General features: G+C 41.7%; 2 protein-coding genes across 3 annotated transcripts in view; both read left to right on the top strand.

Moving 5' to 3' along the window:
• LOC140363282 (uncharacterized) overlaps positions 1-5,787 on the top strand; it is a 30,163-nt gene extending 24,376 nt beyond the window's left edge. Inside the window, exon 9 of the mRNA XM_072449760.1 lies at positions 2,860-5,787. Within this exon, the coding sequence (XP_072305861.1) occupies positions 2,860-3,366 (507 nt within the window). The 3' untranslated portion in view covers positions 3,367-5,787. The remainder of the gene's footprint in view (positions 1-2,859) is intronic.
• Positions 5,788-6,308: 521 nt separating this feature from the next.
• slc2a4rg (SLC2A4 regulator) overlaps positions 6,309-18,295 on the top strand; it is a 32,867-nt gene continuing 20,880 nt past the window's right edge. For both annotated transcript variants that reach the window (XM_072449761.1, XM_072449762.1), the window contains exons 1-2: positions 6,309-6,749; positions 7,510-7,700. In XM_072449761.1, coding sequence (XP_072305862.1) covers positions 6,513-6,749; positions 7,510-7,700 — 428 coding nt within the window. In that variant the 5' untranslated portion in view covers positions 6,309-6,512. The remainder of the gene's footprint in view (positions 6,750-7,509; positions 7,701-18,295) is intronic.

An 18,295-nucleotide genomic window follows, 5' to 3' on the forward strand; every position in this document is an offset into this window, starting at 1 on the left:
TTGTTGAGAGGAAATCTATACAGACGCCGGCGATTGGCCCCGAACAAATCTGCTACGCGTCTCTCGCTAAATAATATAGACTTCTGAATGTCTGGCGGTGAGAAGGGGGAGGCCTACATGTGGTGAGAAGGGGGAGGCCTACATTCACCAATCATATCACTAAATCCAACAACATGAGGTCTCACCACCCCCACCTTAATATGTTGTTCCTTCAGCACTGCTGAACAAATGCAACCATGTTTTGACAATGAAACTGTTGAAAGGAGGGAGTGTCTGCAGTTAAATCTCTGCTGTTAAATCCCTGGTAAGTAGGTCAGAAAATAATTCCACGCACACATGATCACTCAATAAAAGATAATGGCATAAATGTTTTCTATTTTTAGCCGGATTTGCCAAGCAAGTTAAGCAGACATTCATAGGCCATCCACTGCTGGTAGAGTTTTAAATAAGCAATGGCAATAATTAATATAATTGAATTATTTAATTATAAATAAAAATTATAAATAATTAATATAACCATATCCTACTATTAAGAAGTTATGTTTCTTCTAATTTGGCTTTGAGTTAAATACTTCTCATTACTGTCTATACATTTTTAAATACACATAACAGGTAGTATCTCAGTCCTTTAATTATGTTTCTTGGCGTTCAAGATTTCTTTTAAATTCTTTGCATTTTCCGTTCAACTATTTGTTTTTCCACATTTACTTTTCACGTCTGGGGTTTGTCAGTTTTGTCCAGTTTTTCCACTTCCAAACCCCACCTCTCCCTCTTGTGCCTTCTTTTCTCCTCCCATTGTGGCTTTTAGGGGGAGCTGCCCTCTTTGACCAATCACATTCACTCCAGTCGCATGAATATGAACTTCATGCAGACACTTGGGAAACGTATGGCATAGACACTATTCATCAAGTGGAAAGCACGCATACACATACGCGATTGTGTTTGCACGGATAATAATCATTGCCTGCGAGTATTAAATCATGCTTTCAGCCATCCAGAGTTGCAGAAAATGTATCAGAAAGGCAGTGAAAGGAAGGAGAAAAGAAAACATACAAAACCCTGGCTTCCTCAACAGCTGCAGCTCAGTTTTGAAATCCCCGTCATCTTGTGACTTCCTTCCTCTGCTGTGTGCTTTTGCAAATTCTGCTTGCACAAAAACACATACAGTATGAACTTGATGAAAAACATTTACCAAACACAAACCAAAGTGATCAGACAGGCGCACGTTGTAAAAAAGTTCAGAAGAATAAATTGCTGCATGGTTTTAGAGCTATGAAAAGTAAGTAAGTGATATCAAAACATTGAAAATACACAAAATATTCCTGTACTAGTTTATATATTAATACCAAAATAAATGTCTTTGTGTTGCTTGCACTTTCCACTCACCTACAGTTTCACGGCAGTTTTTGCACCGCTCCTTTCACTTGTACTGCGGATCTGTAATCTATGCTCGAAGGAGTTTAGCGGTCTGGGTGTCAACACTTAGAGTAAACACGAGCATATCCCACAATCCTTCGCTCTTGTTTTGTGCATGTGGAATTTTGACACAGAAAAGGCCACAACGCCGCTTCTGTCTATCACCTCCTGCACACGCCTTGCAGTTGAGAGTGTCACATCCGTGCAGATCAGTGCGGTTTTAGTCTGATTCGGATTTATTTACATTTTCAACCAGGATTTAGCTTGCTTGTCTCAGTTTGTTCTGCCCCTTTAGTCCTTGTTAGACCAGGAGATGATTTGAAGTACAAAAAGTCTTTCTTTTTTGCTTGTGAACGCTCACGCTAAAGAAAAAGCAGTTGCATTCACAAAACCAAATACATTCCTCACTTAAAGTAAATGGGAGTTGAGCAAAGTCCACTAATAAAAACAGGGGAACAGCATTTGCAAGTGCCTTGGCTGTTGTCCAAGCCTTCACACCAGAGCAGTTGTGGTAAAACTTTAACTGGTCTATCCACTGAGTGAGCAGCCTAGACTTCAGCAGAGTGATAACACAGTTTACCCTCCCATCAATATAGGTCAGGTTACAGCACACAGTCAACACATACGCAAACTACTGTGAGCACGCCCACACCCAACAGACCGGCACTCTTCTTCCCAGTTAAAATTAGCTGCATTCGTGTTGTCAAAGGATCCATTTTCACTATTTTTGTACTTGCATATTAAGTTCTACATATATTGCATTCGTCAAATTATCATGCAAGTTTTATGCCAGTATTTTATGACTCATATCAGCTTATTGACAAATACTTCTTGACAGAACTATTTTAGAGCTAAACTGGTTTGCACTTCTACTTCTCGGCGAGGTTGTTGTTGGTGCAATCTTGAGCCTTAGTAATCTGTGTGGCTGTAATTCGCTTGCGTGGGATCCAGAATTCACACTTCTGCAAAGTTCTTCCAAGAGTGAGCCTGGTTACCACGCCCTCTGTCACACCTCGAGTCAAACTCGGAGAGTACCGTGCAATGAGATTTGTTTATTTCCTCTGCGCATGTGAAACAGAAGAGTTCATTGATCATCTATCAGTTATGTAGAACAAAATCAAACTTCTTTCACCTCAGATTTACAGAATTTTGTGCCTCGCTCATTGATTCTGCAGAAATTAGAGGTTTTTCGGTCCCTGTGATATGTTTTTCCTCTATTTTGTCCTGCCATGTTTGTTTTGATACAAACTGACCATGTGTGTCCCAGATTTGACCCCACCCAAGTGACATATTGACTGGCATTGATTTGCCTTTACCAACAATAAGTGCACAAATGAATAATTGAAGTTGTTGTGTACTGCGCCTCGATAATAATATGTGATATCTGGCACTCTAGTTCTGTGACATTATTTGACTACTAATTCTCCCTCTGTCTGTGCTCAGATTGCAGAGACCTACTCCATTGTGTGTAAAAACCAGAGAAAGAAGCCTCCAATGGAAAACAATGGTGCTAAAACCCTCCCGCGCTCGTTCGGCGGGGGCAGAGGGAAAGGCAAAGCGGTGCAGCTGCAGGCGCGGTCCCAGGAAGAGCCCTGCTACGAACCGGTCGGCTCCTGGGCCACATGTGCGCCGGCCGAATCCGATCCGTCGTACGCCACCATCGACAGCCACCGGAAACGTGAGCAGGCCGGCAACAATAATAGCTCGCCGGGGGGTAGTGCCACGCTGAAGAGGAAGAAACAGCAGCAGCAGCAACCGCAACAGGCCGCCCTGCCAGCAGCCGCTCCAACTCAGGGCTCTGGACCGTCCTCTCTGCCCGTAAGAGGCCTGCCCGGCGGGGAACACTTCTACGAGAGCATCAGCGACGTGAAAGCGGGGGCCAACAGCGCCAGCACCACCACCATCTTCACCTTCAATGACGGCATGGAGATGTACGTGACCGGGCTGTAGCTGAAGGACACAGAGAAGAACAAGCCATGGGTTAAAAGTACAGATCCAAGGGAGGGAGGGACATCTCTGTTTACTGTACATAAGATTTAAGACCCAGATAAACTATATGAAGATCCATTTGCATTGACATCAGGTACAAACAGGGTCTAATCCAGGTTCGGACGTCTCCTCTTTGGTCTGTCTTTCAGCGGCAGCGTAGATCAACCCATGTGTGGACCAAAAATTTAACAAAAAATATAGCAAAACAAAGATTAAAAAAATGAAAATAGAAATATATATGTTACTTGCTGTGTGATACTTGTGTGTGCACCATTTTCCATAATATTTTTATTTTTATATGAACACTGCTCTTAAAGGGTTTATCGTGTGAACATGAGAAAAATATGAAGTCAATCAAAAATGTGCATGCAAATGTGCAAGACACGACACACAGTGAATTGTAATGGACGGTAAAAATGACACTGACTACATTAGCAGCAAAAAGCACACCTTTGTAACCCACACAAACAAGCACACGTGTATTGTTATTCTTGTGGAAACTTATGTAATATACCCAGCTGATGACACAGATTTGTGGTTCTTAACTTAAACTAAACAAACACGGGACAGGCCTGTTGACCTCTTTGACAGCCTTCGTTCACAAAACGGTCTAAAATACCTGTAAAATATAGGGGTTATTCAAGATTATTGTCCCCATTTTACGTGTCCCGTAATATGTAACTTATCCACGGTTTCTTTGATTTGTTCATATCATGTATTTATAAATAATTCATAAAAGCACATCCATTGGCACTTTGAACAAAGGCACAAGACTTAACAAATAACACATGGACCAGAGGGTCGTTCTCACATTTCTTCATTAATATAATTTTTCAAAAGGAAACATCGACTTTAATCTTCAGATAAGCAGTAAAATACTTCCAAAGAACAGAATTATTCTAAAACAATTTATAATGCACTGATTTATCTGGTTTGCTGCACATAATTATATCTTTACAGATATTGCAATATTGCATTAAACAGTTGCAGGACATGTTGTGCTAACTGCTAGTGGCGTTTCCAGATGGATTTGGACTTGTTCTTGAGGTCGGTCTCTGAACCAGAGCTTTGCCGTCCAAGTAAAATAAAGCTGTAGACAATGTAATTGACAGCAAGTGACCTTTGGGTGCACAAAATCCTCACTTAGTTTTCAGTCTATACAACATTATTTTCTCAATGACAAACAATATCTGTCTGAAGTTGTTTAAGTAGAGTTTTGGGGAATAATAGATTGAGGCTTAACAAAAACACATCTGTGAGTCTAAGTCAAATCACCATGTACAAAGAAAACGGGTTTTGAAAAGGCCAGTCACCTACGTAACAAAGTATTTATAAAATAATGCACACTGTAGTTTAATGCACTGTTTCTCAGTTTGCAGATTTTTTTGTTTTGTTAAAGAGCTCATGCCACTGCCATGGGAACAATATGTTGTTTGTGCAATTTTGCTTGATCAAAAAGTGCATGCTTTAATATATGAAGAAAAAAACAATGTTGTATTTAACTGATCTTGTTATAATGTATTTTTTGAGTTGTACTCTTTTGCCATGTAATGCAAAGCTATGAGATATGAAGATTGTATGCAAGCATATTCTCAGCAGCAAATGGGCCATAGGTGGATAAATGCGATGGCTGAAGGAGTTTCTTTAACTGTAAAAGCTATAAGTAACCATAACAGTTTGGGGAAAAGTCACACATGACTCCTCATTGGGTGTTCATCTTCCATCCTCTGTGGCCTGCCTCTCCCTCACTCCTGGTGCAGAATGCCCTTTGATGTCCAGCCGGTGGACGTAAGGGGTCATACGGGTGCTGAAGTTAGGAGCAGACACACTGGGCCAATCCCATAGTCAACCATTCACCTACAGCTCAACTACTGCCTGATAAAAAGAATTGAACACGCTCTACTGAGTTATAGATACAGTACGTATCATTGGTCTCACTTTGTGTCACACTTTCCAGAAAATGTTTAATATGTTTTGCTCTGCACTGATAACGACAGATGTTTCTTGCACAAATATGAAGCAGTATGATGATGTAAATGTGTAAAATATTCTGTTGCTGTTCTAATGTTGTTCAATGTAACATACAGTAAACAGTATATTTGTTCTACAGAAGGTTATCACAGACACATTGTACTTTGTGGATGCAAAACGTTGTCATGCTTTCCATGCAGATAGCCTACAGAAGCTGTTTGTTCATAGTCTTTTTATGGGCCAGTTCTGCTGTGACAGCTGTAGCCAATGTTGTATGTTTATGAAGCACAGGGTTTACTTCAAAAGAATAAATATAGAACATATAGTGTGACAGTGCAAATATGCAAAGATTGTAATGTTTTATATTAATCTTCATAAAATAATAAAGTGAGTTTTTACTTTTCTAATAAAGTGTCATGTCCTCTGCCCAATCTTGGTCAGATTACAACAAATTCAAATAACAAAAGAATGTCTGGATCTAATCACACAGTCTTTAAAGTGCACACAAAGCCTGCACACAGTCTGTAAAGTGCACACGAATTCTGCACACAGCCTGTAAAGTGCGCACGAAGCCTGCACACAATCTGTAAAGTGCACTTGAAGCCTGCACACAGCCTGTAAAGTGCGCACGAAGCCTGCACACAGCCTGTAAAGTGCGCACGAAGCCTGCACACAGCCTATTAAGTGCGCGTCTGCAGCTGCCACAAACACCGGCCGGTGAGTGAAAGACAAGCCCCTCTTTTTCTCCCGTTCCTCTGAACGCTCACATTGGCGCAAACTGTTGATTGACAGAGGTACTTTAGCCAATCAAGATGCGCCTTGCCGTGGACACGTGCCAAAATGCAGCGTTTATGCACGCGCCGGACCAATGGGAGCGCTCCGGAGGGGGCGTGGTATTCTTTTGGAGGAAAGAGGCAAAACAATCTTTTATCCTTCTGACCGGGCGGCTTTTGGATGTCCTGGGTGGTGGTGGTGGTGGTGGTGGAGGCTGAACACTTCAGATGTAGACTAGTTTGGAGCCAAGACAATTTACAGCTACTCGCGACAATCTTCATAAATGCATCTAATCCCGGCAGTTTGCACTAAAACCCTCGAAAAGCTGGTTTTATTTCTTTAATCACTCGCGCTGTCTCAACATGGACTCCAGATACATGATGGACAAGTCAAGGGTCGGTGTGGTAGACTACAGCTGCCGGACAGGCCGCTCCGTGCTCCGCCACACTCCGGATAAACACGGTCCCACGCCGTACGGCCACGGCTCCGTCCTGTACACGTTTGTATTGGATTCCGCGTCCGAGGGCAAAAGCGAGCACACTTCTTCAAAAGGGAAAGGGCAGTCTTCGGGAGGACGGTTATTGCACGACACGGAGAAGGTAAAACTGTCTTTGCGGCTCCGCTATTCTATGTGCGCGTTTCCTAAACCGGCAAAGTCAACAACAGCTTCTGCGCCGGGAACGTAACGCTGTCATTACGCTGCGTAATAATCACTTTCGCCGCTTTATTGTCCGTTATTACGTTTTAACGGATGCCGCTGACGAATGCGCCGCTTTTGCAACGCCACAAACGTTGAAGACTTGCGGTAACTTTGGTGCTTTACGTGTTTTTAATGTAATGTGCTCGCCTCTGGTTCACTTTTGGACTAATCTACATATACCGCCGGCGACCCTGTCAAAACCGAATGTGCTACGAATGAGCTACGTTGTGAACAAACGGCGTTTAATGGCGGCGTGTCGCCACCGGCAGGCTGTGCAGGGCTGTGTGTACAAAGTTTACAGAAAAGGGGGGCAGGGACTTCAAACTATTAACACTACCCCTCCCCCACATGGCCGGGGCGGAGCCACGGCGCGAGCCTCTGCTGTGGCACACCCCCATAAGGGTGCTCTCTCCACCTAACTTTGTGTGTACACTACTAACTTCATCAAATACTACTGTTGGTCACAATAACAACAGTGCTACCAGTAACCACAAGCCTTTTCTTTGGAGGAACGAAATATGTGTATAATAACAATAACAACAACAACAACAACAACAACAAGCTGTGCATATGTTAAGATAAGATATTCCTTTATTGTCCCACATGGGGAAAATTCATTGGTTGTTCATGTTGATGCTGATGTTGCCATTACTTTTTAGATGGGCCAGGGGGACCAAAACGATTCTGGTTCGATAGAGGGTCTCAGGCCCCCTCACTGCCCAGGGGTCAATGGGCTGGTGCCAGGAGGACTCATGCACTTGGACATCAGGAACCCAGTGAACCAGGGGCAAGGAAAAAGCCCAACAGAAAGACAGCCACACTCCTGCCACATCCCAGTGCCCAGGAACAGGTACTGACTGTCACCTGACCATCACCTGTATGTGAGACTGTTATCACATGACCATCACCTGTATGTGAGACTGTTATCACCTGACCATCACCTGTATGTGAGACTGTTATCACCTGACCATCACCTGTATGTGAGACTGTTATCACCTAACCATCACCTGTATGTGAGACTGTTATCACCTGACATCACCTGTATGTGAGACTGTTATCACCTGACTGTTATCACCTGTATGTGAGACTGTTATCACCTGACCATCACCTGACCATCACCTGTATGTGAGACTGTTATCACCTGACCATCACCTGTATGTGAGACTGTTATCACCTGACCATCACCTGTATGTGAGACTGTTATCACCTGACATCACCTGTATGTGAGACTGTTATCACCTGACCATCACCTGTACGTTTGACTGTTATCACCTGACTGTTATCACCTGTATGTGAGACTGTTATCACCTGACCATCACCTGTATGTGAGACTGTTATCACCTGACCATCACCTGTATGTGAGACTGTTATCACCTGACCATCACCTGTACGTTTGACTGTTATCACCTGACTGTTATCACCTGTATGTGAGACTGTTATCACCTGAGCATCACCTGACCATCACCTGTATGTGAGACTGTTATCACCTGACCATCACCTGTATGTGAGACTGTTATCACCTGACCATCACCTGTATGTGAGACTGTTATCACCTGACCATCACCTGTATGTGAGACTGTTATCACCTAACCATCACCTGTATGTGAGACTGTTATCACCTGACCATCACCTGTACGTTTGACTGTTATCACCTGACTGTTATCACCTGTATGTGAGACTGTTATCACCTGACCATCACCTGACCATCACCTGTATGTGAGACTGTTATCACCTGACCATCACCTGACCATCACCTGTATGTGAGACTGTTATCACCTGACCATCACCTGTATGTGAGACTGTTATCACCTGACCATCACCTGTATGTGAGACTGTTATCACCTGACCATCACCTGTATGTGAGACTGTTATCACCTGACTGTTATCACCTGTATGTGAGACTGTTATCACCTGAGCATCACCTGACCATCACCTGTATGTGAGACTGTTATCACCTGACCATCACCTGTATGTGAGACTGTTATCACCTGACCATCACCTGTATGTGAGACTGTTATCACCTGACCATCACCTGTATGTGAGACTGTTATCACCTAACCATCACCTGTATGTGAGACTGTTATCACCTGACCATCACCTGTACGTTTGACTGTTATCACCTGACTGTTATCACCTGTATGTGAGACTGTTTTCACCTGACCATCACCTGACCATCACCTGTATGTGAGACTGTTATCACCTGAGCATCACCTGACCATCACCTGTATGTGAGACTGTTATCACCTGACCATCACCTGTATGTGAGACTGTTATCACCTGACCATCACCTGTATGTGAGACTGTTATCACCTGACCATCACCTGTATGTGAGACTGTTATCACCTAACCATCACCTGTATGTGAGACTGTTATCACCTAACCATCACCTGTATGTGAGACTGTTATCACCTGACCATCACCTGTATGTGAGACTGTTATCACCTAACCATCACCTGTATGTGAGACTGTTATCACCTGACATCACCTGTATGTGAGACTGTTATCACCTGACCATCACCTGTACGTTTGACTGTTATCACCTGACTGTTATCACCTGTATGTGAGACTGTTATCACCTGACCATCACCTGTATGTGAGACTGTTATCACCTGACCATCACCTGTATGTGAGACTGTCATCACCTGACCATCACCTGTATGTGAGACTGTCATCACCTGACCATCACCTGTATGTGAGACTGTCATCACCTGACCATCACCTGTATGTGAGACTGTTATCACCTGACCATCACCTGTATGTGAGACTGTCATCACCTGACCATCACCTGTATGTGAGACTGTTATCACCTGACCATCACCTGTATGTGAGACTGTTATCACCTAACCATCACCTGTATGTGAGACTGTTATCACCTGACATCACCTGTATGTGAGACTGTTATCACCTGACCATCACCTGTACGTTTGACTGTTATCACCTGACTGTTATCACCTGTATGTGAGACTGTTATCACCTGACCATCACCTGTATGTGAGACTGTTATCACCTGACCATCACCTGTATGTGAGACTGTCATCACCTGACCATCACCTGTATGTGAGACTGTCATCACCTGACCATCACCTGTATGTGAGACTGTCATCACCTGACCATCACCTGTATGTGAGACTGTTATCACCTGACCATCACCTGTATGTGAGACTGTCATCACCTGACCATCACCTGTATGTGAGACTGTTATCACCTGACCATCACCTGTATGTGAGACTGTTATCACCTGACCATCACCTGTATGTGAGACTGTTATCACCTGACCTTCACCTGTATGTGAGACTGTTATCACCTGACCATCACCTGTATGTGAGACTGTTATCACCTGACCATCACCTGTATGTGAGACTGTTATCACCTGACCATCACCTGTATGTGAGACTGTTATCACCTGACCTTCACCTGTATGTGAGACTGTTATTAACATAATTCCTGACACTTAGTTCATCTTTTGTTGTTACACAGTAAATGCTTTGCAGAAAGTTGATTTTTTTTAGCTTAGGCTTGAAGTAGAATTCAGCCTGTGGTGCTGAGTGTACAGTGGATCGGATATGAATATTGTGCATGCGTAATAGTCTACTGACCACATGTTTGGCTTTGCTTCTTCCTTCATATGCTTTCAATATGCTTTTGGAGAGGGACAGAACAAGGAGTAAAAGTTATTAATGGACAGTATTCAAAGAATTTATAATTTGTAAAACATTTGGTGCTCTATTAGTACACATTTCTCAGTTAGCTATTCCTAATACAGTGAGTTGAATGTATATCCAGAGGGGGCTTTTGCTTCTATTGCTTCATATATTTTTATGCACAGACACAGATTACACAATGCCCCATACTAAGCAGGTATGTACTGTTCTTTAGGGCAAATGCATGAGGAGCCTGGGCCGCTGCTCGGATACAAGATTATATAACAGGGACGAGAGCTGGCTTGGAAGTGGAGGCAGCGCCTTTGTTGATCTTACACATTAATTGGTTACTCGGCATGAAAATACCCTTGGGATATCTGACATTTTAGGGCTGTATGTGCTAAATATATACGTTTTTATATGTTACAATTAAGAAAGACTTTAAAATGTGTAATAATCATAGCTTGCAGAGATTTATCCAAGTTAGAGTGACATAGACCTGTCTGGATTATATTTTTTGGTAATGACTAATGAAGTTGGCATGTGTATATTAACAAAGTATATATATTAGTCATGTTTTTGTTCATTTGTGTGTAATTTGTATGATCAAAATCCTTCGGTATGACAGTATACCACCAGCTGCTCCATGGTACACTGAACAAAAACATGGGAACAAAAGTTGGTATAGGTGATTTTTGTTGCTTTTGTGATACATATTGGTAAATTAAGAAGCTTACAGTGATCGTGATTAGTGGTTGAAACTGGGTTAGGCACAGTACAAGGACGGAAATGGATGTCCGACTAGTTCTTTCTGGTTATTTACATTAGCGTTCGTGTGAGGCGATAGTTGCACTGTATATGTTTGACCAAAAAAAAGCTACGCATGAACACAAGCCTGTGATGAGCCCCCTTTTTTCCACTGACCCATTGAAATAAGAGCTCTGTCAATAGTGTCGGGAGGATCATCTTCACTGCGTTATACCTGACCGGATATTGTCCCATCCCTAATGTAAAGTATACTCTTTCCCTAATGATCTATCCATCTATCCATCCATCCATCCATCTATCTATCTATCTATCTAGCTGTCCAAAGTTGTAAGATATTCCCTCTGTATGTGTTAGCGTTTTGTCTTTTACACGTGCTCTTTCTGATTTAAAGTACCCACCTGTGACCTGACACCTTCTGCTTTTTTTTTAAGCTTAAACTTAAACTTCATGTGCCACTGGTCATGTATGATACCGGGCGGTCTCGCGGGACTCACGATCAGACCGGAGTGCGTGCTAGTGCTATGTAAACACGCCGTATCTGTCCTCCGCCGCGGCTCTTAACTCTGAATCCTGTATTGTCTATTCCTTGGCACCACCGTAACAAGCTGTGCGTTGACGTTACACAGCTGCTCGTAAGATTGCATAACCTTAAACACTTGAGTCATCTTTGCCAAGGCTATTCTGTTGTTCCCGTGACCTTTAGACGTCTGCCCCCCCCGTCTTCATTACCTCAGCCGAGCGTTTCTGTTTGCAACCGCTAACTACGACTACTGTGTGTTGTCGCCGCTTATGGTTCAATTTGGCTGCACCCATAGTTTTATAGCAACAGTTGTTCGTTTTGTTTTTAGTAAGGGAGTTTTCAATTGAGGCATCGAGTAAGGCTGAACTGTTTTGGAAGAGTATCAAATTGAAATTTCCCTGTCAAGCGTTGTGTTGTTTGGTTTTGCAAGTGGCCAGAAACATCCATTTGCTGTGGAAAGTAGAACGTTTTAAAGTTGTTGTTTTTTTCTTTTTTGGGGGTTCAAGCATCTGTAATTTATTAAATGCATGTTAGTTAAGTTTAATACTTCACTGTGGAACATACCAGGCAAAGCAATGATCATCTCGGACCCCACCAGAAAAGTTACATTGTTCACCTTTAACTCAACTTATCTCAGTTCTGGTTTAATTTGGAATTCGACTACAATATTTATTTATTTTTGGTCAATGCTCGGTGTTGGTTGCTCTGGCATTGACCGACACAGTTTAATTTCTCACTTGAATTATTTCATGTGCCATTTGAGGGTTAATGACTTGCTCATTGTAGGTGAAATCTAGTGACTTCACTGCGTTGACAGCCTCACTCCCCCGTTGGCTGCACTGTCGCTGTGTTGCGGGCAAGTCAAGGCAAAGACCAGAAAGGAAAATAACAACCATCAACCGGTCTGAAGTTTACCCAGAAAGCACTTTTGGAGCGTTCCACCGTGTATCCGTACCAGATATTTGCCCTTGTTCTTCGCTTCTTTGTTTCGCAGCCTTGAAGAGCTTTCAATACCTGTCAATACTCATCTCCCTCTGCACAGAAAATAGAACAAAGAGCAAGTTGAGAGAACAAAAAGACAGTTTGGGACTAAAGTGGCTCGTTTTTTAATGTCAAATGGTGTTTTTCCTTATCTGTTCTTGGTCAGGTATTGCCACTACAAACCAGTTGCATGAATGGAAAATGCTTTGTCAGCTTACATGAGAACGAGACCGACTGTAACAAGAACTATGTTGAAGGACTAAAATACCATTACTTTTACACCTACATAGTTTAATTATCATTTTCCATTATGTTTTGACCAGAACCATACAATTTTTAAACAAAACTGGAATCAGAAATGGGTGCAACAGGAAACAACATTATAATATCAATAAATAAATAAAGCATTAATAAAAAATTGGGTTTATCAAATACGATAAAAATAAACTACTAAAAGAGTATTGCAATTATTAAACTAAATGTTTTACAATATTTTATGGCCACAAATCCTAATTTCATTCAATCAGTCCAATATTTAGCAGTATTGCAATAGATTTAAAATACACACATTACAATCTTGATTTCATTGTCCCTTAACTTAACGACTTTCTGCGCTGAAAACCTAAATCATCATCAGTTGCAAAGATAATATAATTCTCCAGAAACCTAAAGCATGTCGGTCTGCATGATGTCCTGTGCTGTCTTATTACACATGAGCTTTAGGACATGCTCTGCTCCCCCTCCGTCTAACCAGCCTCCACCACCGGCTCTCGTTTGAAGGTCGGTCAGGGGAGCCGCTCACCACCCCCCACCTCCAGAATTCATAGTCTTATTATCCACAAAGGCAAGACAGGCATGGCACCCCAAAGCAGTACTAGCATAACTGATCTGTCATAAACCTACTTAAGAAAACCTGTGTGTTTTCTTAAGTTGTTTCCCTCTTTACTTAACTTCCCCCCAGACTCCGAAAGGGTTAAAACTGCAGCTCTGACACATGCGTGGGGTGAAAGGTCATGCTGAATGAATGGAGTCATGCGAGTGGAGGGGGTCAAACCAGGACACGGGTAGGCATCTGGCATGTCCGCCAGGTTGAGATCTGTGCTGCGCAGTCAGTTTACAACCACAGCGGATCGTGTCAGGCGGCTCGTTATCTGACATGTTCTGTCTGCCAAGAGGCAAACTGAGAGAAAACGATTCCATGATCAGTTTTATTTCACAAGATATAATCAAAAACATTTTTATCAATACATGAAGGAGTTTACTCCTGTGCAAGACCAGGGATTACAAAACACTTAACCAAAGCACAGACTAAACTAGATAAGCAGGACAAATTGTAAACCAAGCCCAATCCATGCAAATGTCTCTAATTAAAGCCCTAAACAAACCTCAAAGGACGACAAACGTTACAATAATTTATATCAAAAGTATTACACTCTACTGCTACTACCACCACTACTATTATTAGTACTAGTGTTATAGAGAAAGATTCTTGCACATTTCAAGATGCACGGAGAAATCGGACTGTGCTAAAAAACAGACATCAAATCGTCTTTCCCCTTAAAACGGTCAGACCGGTTCTGCCCGAGTTTACATGCAAGAGAATAAATCAATTCAAACTTGTTGCACTCGCTTGTTTCAACCGATTGACTGTGGCTGTGGGATCCGGGCAAGGACTGGTGGGAGAGGAAGGAGTTTTCAGATTCAGAATGGGTAGAGATGACACTTTGCAGCTACGTTTGTCCAGCCTCCGTCCCATTGAATTCGACTAGAAAATGTCGGGAGGATTTAGGCCCGGTGGATTTGGAAGAATCAATCCGCAGCACCTCAATCGACGTGCCTTAGTTTACATTTACTTTGCTCAATTGATTTAAATTAGGCGACTTATCCACATTTCCTGGCGTTCAGGTAAATTGAAGCATTGAGTGGTTCAGTCTTAAACACTAATGAGGACCTCTGAAGCTGGTATTTGTGCCTGCGCTGTAATGAGACATTCATCTTCCACTGTTGGGGAAAGTCAGGTTTAGTAAATGAACACAGGAGTGAGAGGTATGAAGGAATGTTTCTGTCTGCTCTGCTGCAAAAAGAAAAATCAGGAACGGCATAATGTCTAGAGTGGATTTTTGTTCCAAGCCATGTTTCATTTAGTTTTTCTGTTTTGACAGTTGCTTGACTTGGCCTGTTGTTCTTATTTGGAGATGTACTTTAGTTCATCACAATCACTTGATAACCCATAGTCTTTCTTTAGACCTGGTTCAGACCTTTTTTATGATGCATGGATGTCATCTTATTCCATATTCATTTCATGTTCTTCTTCTTCTCCTTGTTCTTCCTTTCTTTTCTGTCTTTCTTTCTTTTCTTTCTTTTTTCCTAGGCTCATTTGAATACTGTAAGTTGAAAATGTTGCTTGCAAACTGTTGTTAGCGAGAGATATTTCATATTTATCAAAGTCTGCATTGGTTTGCCTTACACTGAAACACTGTGGGAAACAACAGGTTTTGGCTCCGCTGCAGTATATTTTATCTCTTGCTCACCCACACTAATACATTACATAAGACTCTTGTTCTGCCTCAGTAGCACTTAGAGATTCATCTTTCCATTCTTCAGCTCCACTTTTGTGTTCAGCCACTTGAAGTTGCTCACACGTTTTTTCCCGTTAAAAACCCTTGAATAATTTCAGAAAACATCAAATGACCTGAGCTTGAGAGGCAAAATACGTATATAAATGTTGTAATGGTGAAACCAGGGAAGTTAAAAGAAGCCTACTCTTTGTGCTTAGACAACAAGGACTATAATCGTTTGGGTTTAATGAATATTAGAGAATAACAAAAAAAACAATCATTGATGGACTAAATTAGTGAAACAACGATTTTTAATTGTTTTAACTGTGTGTCCCGAGTTGACATTTTTGTATTCTTTGAGTTAGGACTTACATAATATAACCATGGTGCTCTCTGTGGAGATATGCCTCCAGCTCCATGCAAATATAATATGTAACAGCGTGGAGAGATATGATACAGAACCTTGAATAAACAAAATGAACCAAATATTCTGGATATAACCGGAACTGAGAGGCAGTTGACATAAATGAAAATTCCAACAGTTCCGTCGCTCTTCTTAACCTTTTCCATGCAGCGGTCGGGCTTTTTGGCCTTTGCTCTTTTCCTTCAAGCAAAAACTTCCAAATCCTTCTCAAATCCAAAGTAGATGAAACCTTCAGAACAATAGCTGTCTATCTGCCCGGAATATTCAGTGCTCTGTGCAAGGACATGTGTCACAGGGGAAAATGTGCACGTTGAATCCAGCACGTGACCAGATTGAGAAGATTTCCTTTATATAATGAGAGCTTTTAATGTCACTGACAAGATGTTCCTACAACGGCCGTAACCTGACCGGGATTAGATCATCTACTACTTGAACCAGACCTCAGGCTTTGTCTTGACGCCGCAGTTTGGGCTTTAACCGTGACATGTTTTATGTTCTGATGGCTGGGGATAAATGTTCTTTCCATTGATTTCACCAAAATGATGCTCATCAAAATCAGTAAGGCCAGGATCCATAGTCAAGCTTAGATTTTTACAGCATTTACACTAGTATTGAAGTTTACTTTCCTCTTTTAAGTTGCTCTGAATCTTTATTAACTTTAATAAGTCATCCAAGTATTGAGACATCCAAGAATTAAAACTGTGAGCAGGCTTTTACTCTATTGTGAGCCAAAGAGCTGGTATGTTGAACTCATTGATGCGGTTTGAATATAAAGAGAAGATCAGTTGTCAGAAAGAACTCCAATTTCCATGTAGGAAATATTTTAAAAGCACAGTTCGCCTTGAATTTTGGCCCTTTATTTAATTCCTTTATGTGATATAGTCATATAAATACGAGAACATTTTTTTGTAAAGGAATATACAACTGGTATGTCTTATTTCATTCTGTCCTTGATTCTCTGAAAGGGTTTTCTTCACATTTTTGTAGAGGAAAGATTCGAATAGAGAATGCCACTGAGCTTTGTGTCGAGCAAATCCAATGTTATGAGCATATCGTGTAATCAGGACAGACGCAAACTAAAGCTGTCCAATTACATAAGACATGACGACAGTGGCTAAAGGGTGCACTTTAACAATTAAGCTTGAATAAACAGTGTGGCGCACCCTTGGGTCCCACCTTAAGCCTGAATCATCTCCTCTTTAATTGAGACGCACACGGCAAGATGAACAACAAACAAATAAAAACCCAATGCCTTTTGTGTTGTGAAAGAAAAACAATATATCACATCATGTCCACAAAAAATACAATATTGCGTCATGTTTTTTATGCAAATGGACACACTTTTCACAGTAGAAGTTGTATTTTTTGAAACACTAAATGCAATCAAATCCAATGATATACTGTTGCAATTTCAATATTTTGACTCCACCTCAAGTATCCTCTTGGTTTTAGGAAGTGGGAGTGTGTCTCGCAATTTCTTGTTTTATTTCCACAATGTTTGTTTTTCGAGAAATTACATGAAGTCTGTGGTGTTCTTCTCTTTGCTGTAGAGCGTTTGTGTTTGGACAGGGACACATTTATCTCATAGTTGTTATCTCAATCTCTCGGTTAGACCTTGCTTTCCCAAAAATGCCGCTCAGCAACCACGAGAAGTCTCCAAACCTTAAAAAGATTTGTTCAAAATACGTGAGCAGCATTTGGCTTGACTAAGAATGATGGACGGGAGTTTTGAGACTGGAAAGATAGGAGTATTTTAATTGAACGCCAAGAATAACAACCTTGGACTTTGGTGACCGCTGCCAACATTTCTGAGAGATTTCTGGAGAAAAGAAGTAAACATTCTTTAATCTTGGATGGCGATGGCTTTGACCAGCTCTCAAACTGAGCCGAGGGTGATGTGTGAAGTGAAACATAAGTGCACGACGATCCAGGATAAAGGAAATTACAACCAAAACTAAAATGGACATCTTTTACTGAATTGCGTGTGACTTTTAGGGCACGTCCTTCACTCTGCTGTCGATTTCCAAAAGTGAAGAAACGCCGGCTTTGGCTTCGTGTCGCTGATGTCCGTTCTGCCTCAATCCGGTTTGGACCAGAAATCAACTCTGTGGTGGCTGTAGCGTACAAGCTGGTGTTGACACAGTGTTTTGTTCACTATAATTATAGGAGGCGGGCGGGATTCAGAGGCAGAGCGAGCAGAAGAGGGAAAAGTGTAAAGCATCATAACAGCTCAAGTTTTGACAGTGCTCTTTTAAAACGTCTGTGGCGGCTGAATGCTATAAATCGACGGTACAAGGATCCAAGGATGATGATGTTCTGTTTACCAGTGGTGAGAGTCGAAAAAGTGCATAGATTGTGTGTGTATTTCACATTTACTCACCTCATTGAACTGGTGTCAGGGCAATTGCTCAGGATCACATTCCGTATGTTTGAATCTGCAATTTGTAACTGTTAAATAATTTATTTCGCCCAAAGTAGATAAACCTTATGTTTTGAAATGAGACATACCATATTTTCAGGACTATAAGTTGCACCTTTTTTCATAGTTTTGGC

Source organism: Eucyclogobius newberryi, unplaced genomic scaffold, assembly GCF_026437365.1.
Source record: "Eucyclogobius newberryi isolate DKJ021-1_F unplaced genomic scaffold, fEucNew1.0.hap1 SCAF_17, whole genome shotgun sequence".
NCBI lineage: Eukaryota > Metazoa > Chordata > Actinopteri > Gobiiformes > Gobiidae > Eucyclogobius > Eucyclogobius newberryi.